The sequence below is a fragment of the Bufo gargarizans genome, chromosome 1, assembly GCF_014858855.1.
Source record: "Bufo gargarizans isolate SCDJY-AF-19 chromosome 1, ASM1485885v1, whole genome shotgun sequence".
Classification (NCBI taxonomy): Eukaryota; Metazoa; Chordata; class Amphibia; order Anura; family Bufonidae; genus Bufo; species Bufo gargarizans.
Genome location: NC_058080.1, coordinates 358,981,981 through 358,994,850, shown reverse-complemented (window position 1 = coordinate 358,994,850; position 12,870 = coordinate 358,981,981). Strand labels below are relative to the sequence as shown.

The window sequence follows — 12,870 nt, the reverse complement described above, 5'->3', positions numbered from 1 at the left end:
GCATGTTCATCATAGATCTCTCAGAGAATGAAAGGGGTTGGCCACTTTTTAGCAACTGTTAACCAATGTGTATGTAAGATGACTATATGGCAATTACTAATGTGGACGTTTCCTATAATTCATAAGTCATTTCCTCTGATTGGGCAAATCTTCTATGCTGTCCGAATAGAGGTCCTGTCCATAAGATGGCCACTGATGGAGGGTCATGTGACCATACACAACACTCAGCCTCCTCCATTTAAACACACTGCACATGCACTAAACTCCCAACAATGCAGATACAGGTGCAGTGTATTTGAATGGAGGAGGTTGAGTGATGTATCGGGTCACCCTCCATCAGCAGCCATATTATGGAGTGGACAGCAAAAAAGACTTGGCCAGGGACATACCTTATAAAATATAGAAAATGGCATGGAATATCAACAAAGAAAGTGCCATATACGTAGTTATCTTACAAACACATTGGCCAACAGTAACTGGAAGGTGGCCAACACCTTATCCTCTGGATAGGTTATCGATATCAGATCAGCAGGGTCCCTCTTTCGGCACCTCCGCCGATCAGCTGTTTGAAGAGAAGGCAGCGCTGCTTTCTCTGCTTTGCTTACCTGCAAGTATGGCGTCCCTATTCATGTCTATGTTTACCTGCAAGTATGGCGTCCCTATTCACTTCTATGGTACGCCTCTGTCTGTTCCAGTGCATAGGAAAGACCCTTCCCATAGAAGTGAATGGGGAAACCATACTTATAATTACACCTGCTCACCACTGCAATTGCTGCGGTGAGCAGGTAAGCAGAGCAGAGAAGGCAGCTCTCATGGTTGTGTGAGCGCGCCTTCTCTCAAAACAACTGATCGGCGGGGGTGCCAGGACTTGGACCCCCGCTGATCTGATATTGATGACCTATCCTGAGGATAGGTCATCAATAGTAAAAAGTGGCCAACCCCTTTAATATACAAGGTTCCTTTAGAATTACCCTGTGACTTAAGACATACAGCATGTACTTGGAGTACACAATAGTGACATCCATAGGAATGCACTATTTAGGCTAGGTTCACACTTTTACTTTTTATATCACAGCTATCCGATTTCCAGTTCATGGGGAATGAGGTCAGGGTTATGCAAGATAATCAAGCTTTTTCAAGCCAAACTCATGAAATTAAGTTTTTATGGATCTCACTTTGTGCGCAGGGCAGTGTTATGCTTGAACAGGAAAGGGGTTCCCCAAACTGTTATAAAGTTGGAAGCAAACACTTGTCTAAAATTTCTTTATGTACTGTAGCATTAAAGGGGTTTTCCTAATAACCCCTTAATCCTAACTTGCCTGCAGAGGAAAATTTCCAATATACAGATGAAACTCGAAAAATTTTAATATCGTGCAAAGTTAATTTATTTCATTAAAGGTCACAATTTTGAGGTACCCTTTGCTCAGGGGATAAATTAGCTGACCAGAGTGTGACACTTTGAGCCTAGAATATTGAACCTTTTCACAAAATTATAATTTTAAGCTGCATTAATGCAATTCCTTTTAATTTGCATTACTGAAATAAATGGACTTTTGCACGATATTCTAATTTTTCGAGGTTCATCTGTACTTTGCTTGGATCAGTCACTCTCTAATTTGGTTACATGATATGCCTCTCTTCAGAAATCCTACATCTGCCAACATCATGTCCTTCAGTCTGAATGCCAGGATTCGCCCTTTCAATAAACAGGAATATGGGCATGCTCGGTGTTGGCTTAAAGAGGACCTTTCACCAGAATTAAACTTCTAAAGTAACTATACAGGCATGTAGAGCGGCGCCCAGGGACCCCCCTGCACTTACTGTTATACCTGAGCGCCTCTCCGTTCTCCCGTTATTGCCTCCGGTATCTTTACAGTTAGGGTCCACCCAGGGGAACCTGCCGTCGGCTCATTCTCCCATGCTGCAGCGCTGGCCAATCACAGCGCACAGCTCATAGCCTGAGAGAGAGAAAAGCCTCTCAGGCTATGAGCTGAGCGCTGTGATTGACCAGCGCTGCAGCATGGGAGAAGGAGGCGCCGGCAGGTTCCCCTGGGTGGAGCCTAACTGTAAAGATACCGGAGGCAATAACGGGAGAACGGAGAGGCGCTCAGGTATAACAGTAAGTGCAGGGGGGTCCCTGGGCGCCGCTCTACATGCCTGTATAGTTACTTTAGAAGTTTAATTCTGGTGAAAGGTCCTCTTTAACTTGGATACTGAGACATTATTGGGCAAACTATATTTGATCTTTATATTTTGACTAGCTGAAGGACCCGGCTTTGCTCGGGTATATTTAATCTATTTCATTTAATGTTTGTGTGTGTGTCGTTAAAAGATATCAACACTATCCACCAAAACAGTGACATCTACAGCACCCTGCCCCCCAAATAGTGACCTCCACAGCCCCCCACACCTTAATACTGACACCCCCACAGTGCCCCGTCCCTTAAAATTGGACCTCCACAACAGCCCACCCCCTTAACTTTGACCTTTACAGCAGCCTTCCCTTTTAACAGTTACTTTCACAGCATAACACCCCCTTGACAGTGACCTCCACAGGGGCCCTCCCCCTTTTGAACAGCTCACTCTAAGACAGCAGCACTGTACTGTCTGAGTGTGAGCTACAGGGATTTTTACCTTCATTTTTTCAATCCCTGTCGGCTCAGGAGTGGGAGGGGGAGTGGCCTAACCAGATCTGGGGCATTGGCTTAGGACCCGGGGCGGAGTTTTAAGTCTTTTGAGGGTGGACACATTGTGGAAGGGGGCGTGTCTGGGCTCCTTCTTGCAAGAGTGACGCCCCTCTGGGCACCTTACTGGCTCATTTGCATACCAAATAAACTGGATTTTCAGAGGATAAAAACTTCTATTGCTGGAGCAAAGGTACATCTTGAAATAAGGTACTAAGTGCTATTAGGCCATGGATTTACTTCAATAGTGATTATCCAGGTGACAGAGTCCCTTTAAAGCTCTCCTGCAGCAGTGAAGATAAATGGCTGTGTTGTTATGGAAACCTGGAGTAAAACTGTGTATGTGGAAACGGGAGGACCTGGAAGCTTCTATTGGCTGATAAGGGTCATGTCACCAAGCTTCTATTGGCTAATGCTTTTTTTGGGAATATTTCAGGAACTGTACGTCCAAGAAAGCTGAGACCTGGTCTAAAACCTTTCCGGACACCTGATGTACCTGTGTGCCAAATTTTGCGATTGTAAATGCAGATTCCTTTAGCGGACATACACACACAAATACCGTACACTCAGCTTTATATATTAGATTTAAGAAGTTTAAAATTCAACTTGTACAAATTTCATATGTGTCAAGAGAAATATTTAAATATCATTTACTGGTTTACTGTTTAATGCTATATACTGTAGGCTGTCAAATCAAAGACTGGACCTGGAGAACAGCTCAGGAACTCTTTGTGGCACACGGGTGACACAGTGAACCAAGTCAAGCTGTTATGGAAGGATCCAAGAAATGTAGGATGGAAAGATAAGACATCTTACCGTTGGTTCTTGCAACACAGGCCATCTGTAGGTTACATCCGGTATGTACTCAAGTACCACCAACACTGCATGATTTGAGGATATCCCATAGATAGGACAGTTATGGAAATTCCAGAATTTCCATGTAGTGTACGCAGGGTGGTAGTATGACGGCAAAACTGCTATGAAGTGACACAGTCTCTCAGTTAAAATAGGTGGAGCACATGTTTTACCCCTACCACATGGTTCTCAACCCCCCCCCCCCCCCCACTCCATGTGAAAACCTGGCTTATGGTTGTATATTCAACACACGGTTTTACCACAATTTGCCATGTATTTTAGCTACATGGTATTTACCAGTAAAGCATTGTAAATGTGTTTCACGGTTTGTGTGGTCAATAACTGCACCTGAACAATATTAGGATATGCAGGGGCGGATTGGCCATAGACCTTACAGGGAAATTTCCAGGTGGGCTGATATCCAGGGGGCCGCCTGGGCTGGGCCCTCCTTCCCGCCAGTGAAAGTTTTTGTGGATGTATTTTGTGATGGACTGTGGTATTTGGCTCTGTTGGGGCGGTATAATGTGCCGCAATATGATATTGCTGGCACTGCGTTCCATCAATTTGGAACCAACTACAAAATGGGGCCACTTTTAGTATTTTTTTCCAGGGCCACTTTAAGTTCCCAGTCCGCTCCTTACTACATGTACGGTACCTGACGGGTATTTGAGGACTAGTGTTGAGAAACCTTGCTGTATATTACTGAAGGGCTTAACCCTGTATTGGATGCACTGTATTATATGAATACGCATACTTGTACAGCATTAGCAGCACCTGCAGGAGAATGGGAATCAGAGGTGACAGGGAAAGAACAGAAACATTTAGGATATTTTAGTAGTTGTAACTGCTGGCAACACTATTGCTATAAAGATATCTAGTTATATGCACATGATTTTTCTCACAAATCTTCTTAAATAGTAATTCCCTATCTGTACAGCTCTGGGAGCATTAGCATACTAACATGCGGGCAGCATGGAATTTCCCTGCACTTTAGTAACATAGTAACATAGTTTATAAGGCTGAAAAAAGACATCTGTCCATCCAGTTCAGCTTGTTATCCTGCAAGTTGATTCAGAGGAAGAAAAAAAATTCCTTCCCGACTCCAATCAGAATAAATCCCTGGATCAACGACCCCTCTCTAGTAGCTATAGCCTGTAATATTATTACACTCCAGAAGTACATCCAGGCCCCTCTTGAACTCTTTTACTGAATTCACCATCACCACCTCCTCAGGCAGAGAGTTCCATAGTCTCACTGCTCTTACCGTAAAGAATCCTCTTCTATGTTTGCAAAATGGGCACCAGGCTTCAAGTTATTTTATGACAGTCAAAGAGCCCTGCATGCTTTGGGCTGGGTAGTAATGTTTAGTTACTGTAAATACTAACCATAGCGTAGTCTGACTTATTTAAAAAAAAAAAAAAAAAAACCCTCAATGAAGCAATTGTAATGAACAAAATAAAAGAATGTTATTTTATCCCCTGCCGCTTGCAGCCTGGCTGCTCCCACCACTTGCAGCACTCACTATTCCCCGCTGCTGCAGCCATGACATCATCTTCTTGGCTGAAGCAATGTATCCCCATATACACCAGACATAGCTGCAGCCAACCACTGGCCTCAGTGGTATACAGCACATCACTGGTTGCAGTGTTATAGGTAGTATAAGGGCACATAGTTCCTGGAGCCAATCAAAGGCAGACGGGAGGATCGGAGAGGCAGCATTGGTAATGTCAGAAGTTGAAGGGGGTAAGAATACTTTTTAAAATTTTATTACAATTGTCAGCTGGGGGGAAATGTATTCGATAAGTCAAACAACCACTCTGAACGGGAATCTGTCCCCAGCGACCACCTTATCAAACTGTTTGCATAGACACATAGCTGTAGTTCCCATGCCCATGTTTAAACCGCTGTTGTTGATCCGAGGCTCCGTTCCCGAGTTTAAATACTTTTTCTTAATATGCAAATTAGGCCTTCAGTGCAATGAGGGTGTTACCCTTGTTGCATCCAAGCTCCACTCATTTCTTTGGCCAGCACAATAAAAACTGTTATGATGATTATGATATACTATACCTTGTATTCCAAAGGCTTATAGCCAGTCAGCGTAATATTGACAGGCTATTAGGTTACACCCCTGGCATGGTTTAAAGCAGGGGTCCACAACCTTTTCTGGTTGGGGCCACATTGTCAGCCTGAACCAATTCCAAGGGTCAAAAATAAAACTTAAAGAGGTATTACCAACTGAATTATTATTATTATGTCATATTGAATATACAGTGTACAGTATATCATAAATGTCTAGTTACACGTCTAGTACTTCCATCTAATAGGAGAATACATAAAAGATTCATTTGAGCAGCCACAACACATAGACATACATGTCTGTTACCAGATGGTTGGGGGCCGGACAGAATGGTATCGAGAGCCGCATATGGCCCCCGGGTCGCAGGTTGTGCACCCCTGGCTTAAAGGGTTATTCCCATCTCAGACAATGAGGGCATATCGCTAGTATGCCAAGTTCGCTATGGACCATGACAACTAAGGGACTAAATGCCAGAGATTCCTCTGATCTCCGCCATAAGAGCGGGGCCGAAGCTGTATATCACAGCCATTGCTCTGTTCCAGCTTGCACAGCACATTTGCTTTGCTTGTGTGATCTGCAGGGCAAGTATGCTCATCCTTAGGGTCCATTCACACGTCCTGTTTTTTTTCATCCTGAAAAACGGTCCGTTTTTTGCGGATCCGTTGTTCCTGAAAATGTTTCCGTATGTCATCCGTATGTCATCCGTTTTTGCGGATGCGCAAAAAACGGGAACATGTATACATTTCAATAATCAAATAAAGTTGTTTGGATTTCTTTGAAAATAAATTGAAAAAAATAAAAATAAAAAAAATAAAAAAATTTGTTATGTGTTTCCAGGAACGGAATCCGCAAAAAACGGATGACATACGGAATGACATCCGAATGTCATCCGTTTTTTGCGGATCCATTGACTTTGTATTGTACCAGGATCCGATTTTTCAGGACAAGAATAGGACATGTTTTATATTTAAACGGACATGCGGAACGGAACAACGGAAACGCTGTCCGATTTTTTCCAGGACCCATTGAAAATGAATGGGTCCAGATCTGGTCCTGATCTGTTCCTGAAAAAACGGAACAGATCAGGAAAGAAAAAACGGACGTGTGAATGGACCCTAAGGGCTGTATTAGATGTGCCGAGGGTCGGCTAGATCATCGCTAATCGTCTTTCCACGCTCTGCTGCCATCAAATAAAGATTTTGTATGGGGATGAACATTGGCATTAGTGATTGCTCCTCCCCATACTGTGGAGGAGATTGCTGCAGCAGTCTTCTCCACAGATGAGGAGGTGATTGTCGGGAAGGAACGCTTTCTTCCTGACAATCGTCAGCCTCATTTGCTGGTCTAATACAGGACTAAGAGCATGCCACTCAGGACAAGTATAATGTTCCTTAGCGGCGTGATGACTGTTGCCATAAATGAGCCGTGAATCTGCCTAGCCTTTAATCACGCGTGGTTATTGTTTTCCAGGGTTAAGTTTTTTGAAGGTCCAGAATTGGTAGCAGACTCTGGGGTTATACTGGACACCACTATGAGGGGAGGACGCCTTGGAGTCTTTTGTTTCTCCCAAGAAAACATAATTTGGTCTAACCTAAGATACCGTTGTAATGGTGAGTTGCCATTTTTTTAATACAATATGTGAAGAAGTTTCAACTACTTTTAGATTGTAATAGGCAAAATAATGGATTATCATTAAAAAACACAGTTAACTATTGATTGTGAACATCATATTTATGTCAATTATTCTAAAAAATGTCATCCATATATAGTACATAAGTAACATAGTAACATAGTACATAAGGCCGAAAAAAGACATTTGTCCATCCAGTTCGGCCTGTTATCCTGTAAGTTGATCCAGAGGAAGGCTAAAAACCCCTGTGAGGTAGAAGCCAATTTTCCTCACTTTAGGGGAATAAAAATTCCTTCCCGACTCCAATCAGGCAATCAGAATAACTCCCTGGATCAACGACCACTCTCTAGTAGCTATAGCCTGTAATATTATTACGCTCCAGAAATTCATCCAGGCCCCTCTTGAATTCCTTTATTGTACTCACCATCACCACCTCCTCAGACAGAGAGTTCCATAGTCTCACTGCTCTTACCGTAAAGAATCCTCTTCTATGTTTGTGTACAAACCTTCTTTCCTCCAGAGGCAGGGGATGTCCCCTCGTCACAGTCACAGTCCTGGGGATAAATAGATAATCGGAGAGCTCTCTGTACTGACCCCTGATATATTTATACATAGTAATTAGATCTCCTCTCAGTCGTCTTTTTTCTAAAGTGAATAACCCTAATTTTGATAATCTTTCAGGGTACTGTAGTTGCCCCATTACAGTTATTACTTTAGTTGCCCTCCTCTGGACCCTCTCCAGCTCTGCTATGTCTGCTTTGTTCACTGGAGCCCAGAACTGTACACAGTACTCCATGTGTGGTCTGACTAATGATTTGTAAAGTGGTAGGACTATGTTCTCATCACGGGCATCTATGGCCTTTTGATACAACCCATTATCTTACTGGCCTTGGCAGCAGCTGCCTGACACTGTTTTTTGCAGCTTAGTTTGCTGTTTATTAAAATTCCTAGATCCTTTTCCATGTCAGTGTTACTGAGTGTTTTACCATTTAATAAGTACGGGTGACTTGCATTATTCCTTCCCATGTACATAACCTTACATTTGTCAGTGTTAAACCTCATCTGCCACTTCTCTTCCCAAGCCTGCAATCTATCCAGATCGCTCTGTAGTAGTATACTGTCCTCTTCAGTGTTAATTACTTTACACAGTTTAGTGTCATCTGCGAAAATTGATATTTTACTATGCAAGCCTTCTACAAGATCATTAATAAATATATTGAAGAGAATAGGGCCCAATACTGACCCCTGAGGTACTCCACTAGTGACAGTGACCCAATCTGAGTGTGTACCGTTAATAACCACCCTCTGTTTTCTATCATTGAGCCAGTTACTTACCCACTTACAGACGTTTTCTCCCAGTCCGAGCATTCTCATTTTATATACTAACCTTTTATGTGGTACAGTGTCAAATGCTTTGGAGAAGTCCAGATATACGACATCCATTGATTCGCTGCTGTCAAGTCTAGAACTTACCTCCTCATAGAAACAAATTAAATTTGTTTGACATGACCGATCCCTCACGAAGCCATGCTGATATGGCGTTATTTGCTTATTTCCGTTAAGATGCTCTAACATAGCATCTCTCAGAAAACCCTCAAACAGTTTACCCACGACAGATGTTAAATTTACCGGCCTATAGTTTCCAGGCTCTGTTTTTGGACCCTTTTTGAATATTGGCACCACATTTGCCATGCGCCAATCCTGTGGGACATTCCCTGTCAGTATAGAGTCCGCAAATATCAGAAATAAGGGTCTGGCTATGACATTACTTAATTCCCTTAGGATACGGGGGTGTATGCCATCCGGTCCTGGCGATTTGTCTATTTTAATCTTTTTAAGTCGCTGTTGTACTTCTTCCTGGGTCAGACAGGACACTTTTAATGGGGAATTTATTTCAACATTCGGCATGTCATCTGACGTTTATTTTCCTCAGTGAATACATTGGAGAAAAAAATATTTAACAACTTTGCTTTCTCCTTCTCGCTCTCTGCGACTCCCCCCTCATTACTCTTTAACGGGCCGACACCTTTAGATTTATACTTTTTAACATTTACATAATTGAAGAACATTTTAGGGTTAGTTTTACTCTCTTTGGCAATTAATCTCTCGGTCTCTAGTTTGGCCGCTTTTATTTGTTTTTTACATGTTCTATTTTTTTCCTTATAGTTTTTCAGTGCTTCCGTGCTACCCTCCTGTTTTAGTGTTTTATATGCTTTATTTTTGTCATTTATTGCTTTCTTTACAGTTCTGTTTATCCACATTGGTTTCTTTTTGTTCCTTAACCTTATATTCCCATACGGTATGTACCTCTCACAATGAGATTTTAGGATGCTATATGTGTCAAAGTGAGTGGACATGGCTTCAGAGTTACAGTCCATGCAGAACATAAGAGCATTTTCACACAGGTCTGATATGCTGTGGATTTGTTCCTGTGGATTAGTGCATAGCAAATCAGTCCCTTTTTTCAGTATTAGCAAAGTGTATGAGATATTTAAGACCTGTGATATTGGATTATTAATACACCACATGGTTATTTATGTGGATTTCTACCCGGATTTTCAGCTTTTGCAATCCACAGATTTTTCTGCTGCAAATTATGTACCATTTAACCCCTTCATTATTGTCTTTAAACATGACTAGCGGGTGTCTGCTGTTTCATACACCCGTGGCTAATATCCGCAATTGGCGGTAATGCAGATCACAGACAATTAACCCCTCAGATGTTGTGTTCAAATGTCACCATGGCATCTAAGATGCCAAAAACCCAGAGGTATGCGCTTCACAGGCAGGAACTCCTCCCCCGGGTGAAGATAGTCTGAGCCTGTACTAGGCTTCCAGGCTCATTACTTGTATATTACAATTCAAGCCAGCAGGTGGCAGCACTGAATTATAATATAGTGATTGATGTATATGATAATATACAAATTGAAATCTTATGAATGCATGTTGTGGTTCACTTGGGGACCTAGAAAAAATTGTTTTAAAACACTGCAAAACCTTTTCTTTTCTACTTTTCAGATACCATACCAAACGACTATGAAACATTTAAAGAGCAGAGGCGTCAAGGGTGAAGTTGGAAGCCGCTTTGAGTAATGCACAGTCTTCCAGCATAAATACACAGCACAGTTTGCATTTGTTCACTTGCCTGAAATGCTCAATTGAATTTATGTGCACATTTGATAGGATAAATAAAGATTAGAAACAGAGTTCTTGTTCTAATACCATCATCATGGTGAATACATGCTCATCTATAGAAAACCACTGGCTTGGGAGCTACAGGGAAGCTCTCAGGGGATCCATATATGGATCTCCAGTCAATGGGAACCATGAACACTATTGTGCCTTTATAGCTTTAGGCATATCATATTATTACTGAAACCTGACTTTAGGGTCAAGACTATATCAATGGCAGTTTTTTTAAATGTGATCCATGCCCAGTGATTGTCTGCTTCAGAGCTGGATTTACTTTAAATGCATAGTAGTCTTGCTTTTTAATAATATAATGACTCATCATATCAATCGTTCATTAAAGGGTTGTCTGAGATTTTGATATTGATGGCCGATCCTCAGGGTAACTGATCAGTAGGGGTCCAACTCCACGCACCACCACCAATCATCTGTTGGAAGAGGCTGCGGCAGTGAGCACTGTGGCTTCCTCACAACGCCATCCATTGTATAGTGACTGTGCTTTGTATTGCAGCCAAGGATCATTCACTTGACTGGGACTGTGCTGCGCTTAAGCCATGAAAATTACATCACTGGCCTAGGAGGAGGTTGCAACTCTCCATAGGATCAGCCATCAATATAAAAATCTCAGACAACCCCTTTAAATTGCATACTTTTTGTGTGTAAATGATAGCTCTGACAAGAACTTACTAATGTGTGCTAAACTGCCCATGTACACTAATACATTCTGTTTCATTTTAATTGTATTTTTCTGTCCATCTTGATAAAGGTATAAAATACACGTGATGTGTTTGTTAGATTATTGCACGATCAACAAATTGAAAAATAAGGTGTATTGCTCTTTAAAGAAATATGCCAAACACAGAGACTTGGGGAAAAAAACACAATCCAGCAAATCTTGGTGAAGTCCAGCAAACAGTGTCTGTAGTATAACAACATCATTTAATAAAGTCTGTTTAAAAAATTCACATACCATGAGTACAGCACCACAGGATTGGTGGCTCTAAAAGTGGACATTATAGCTACTGAGGGCACTATATGGGCAGCATTACTGGAGGAACATATTATAACTAATGGTGCATATAATAACTTCTGGGGCACTACTGGAGGTTCTAAAGGGGGCACTACAGGGAGGATATTATAACTACTGGGACACTATAGGCGGCATAATTACTACTGTAGCCACTATACAGGGGCTTTATTACTACTGGGGCACTATGGGGCAAACAATTAGTGAAGTGATCGATGTACAGCTGTGTATCATTCAACCTCTGCTATTTAACCGACTCCGGACCACCTAACGCAGGATCGCGTCCAGGATCGCGTCCCGCATGCGCATCGCATTTGTACTTTTATAGTATCTGTAAGTGATCAGAAATGATCACAGTCAGATCTATAATAGTATTAGTGTCAACTTAGCTCGCCCTCCACCCAAAACGCAGTGTTTGCCCGATCAGGCCTGATCGGTCGCCCACACATTCACCAACGCCCGCCCCGCCGCAGTGACAAAAAAAAAATATATTTTTTTATCACTGCACAATCACTTTACAAGCGCTGCGGCGATAAAAAAAATCTGTTTTGATATTTTTTATCAATCGCAGCGGCTTCCGGTACTTCGCTAGCCTCCCATTTGTAAGACAGGCTTGCTTTTTTTCTTGGGTAGTCTCAGGGAAATCCCCCTAAATTTAGTTGACCAAATGGCAAATAAGGGGTATTCTTCTGAAGAGGCCTACAGGCTTCTGACCCAGTTGGATGAGGAATGGGCAGTCTGACCCAAAGTTCGGACGAGGAGGTTGAGGTCCCTGATACCACCAGGCGTACCCGGCCCCGTGTTGCTAGACCACGGGTTGCGCAGGATCCGCTTCAAGGGCAGCAGAGTGGGGCTGGCGCTGTCGGTTTACGTGGTGAGGCATACACCAGCAGCGCAGCCCATCCTGGACCTAGTACCAGCACTGCCGTAGAACATGGTGAAGTGGCGAGCACCAGAAGGGCAGTTGAAGCTGGTACGGTGGCACGTGCAGTAGTTCCCCCGTCGCAGCCACCGCACAGACAGGCCCGTAGAGCCCCTAGAGTCCCTGAGGTGCTGGCAAACCCTGATTGGCAGCCCCCAACTTCAGCCACACCAGTAGTTCCCCCTTTCACTGCCCAGTCTGGAGTTCGGGTTGAGACAGCTCAGATCGGTTCGGCACTGGGATTTTTTGAGCTGTTCTTGACTGCGGCGCTCTTGGACTTAGTCGTGGCAGAAACAAATCGGTATGCCACTCAATTTATAGCCGCCAACCCCGGAAGCTATTATGCCAAGCTATTATGACCAAATTTGCAGATTTGTATACCCCTGAGCAAAACATCTGCGTAGACGAGTCCCTTATACATTTTACCGGATGCCTTGACTTCAAACAATACATCCCAAGCAAGCGCGCCCGGTATCGGGTCAAATT

The 12,870-nt window shown here is 42.8% G+C and overlaps 1 protein-coding gene across 1 annotated transcript in view; it reads left to right on the top strand.

Annotated features, from left to right (window-relative positions):
• Positions 1 to 11,132, top strand: part of LOC122929708 (cartilage oligomeric matrix protein) — a 139,224-nt gene extending 128,092 nt beyond the window's left edge. The window contains exons 17-19 of the mRNA XM_044283371.1: positions 3,369 to 3,541; positions 7,087 to 7,226; positions 10,265 to 11,132. Of these exons, the coding sequence (XP_044139306.1) occupies positions 3,369 to 3,541; positions 7,087 to 7,226; positions 10,265 to 10,317 (366 nt within the window). The 3' untranslated portion in view covers positions 10,318 to 11,132. The remainder of the gene's footprint in view (positions 1 to 3,368; positions 3,542 to 7,086; positions 7,227 to 10,264) is intronic.
• The last annotated feature ends 1,738 nt before the right edge of the window (positions 11,133 to 12,870 follow it).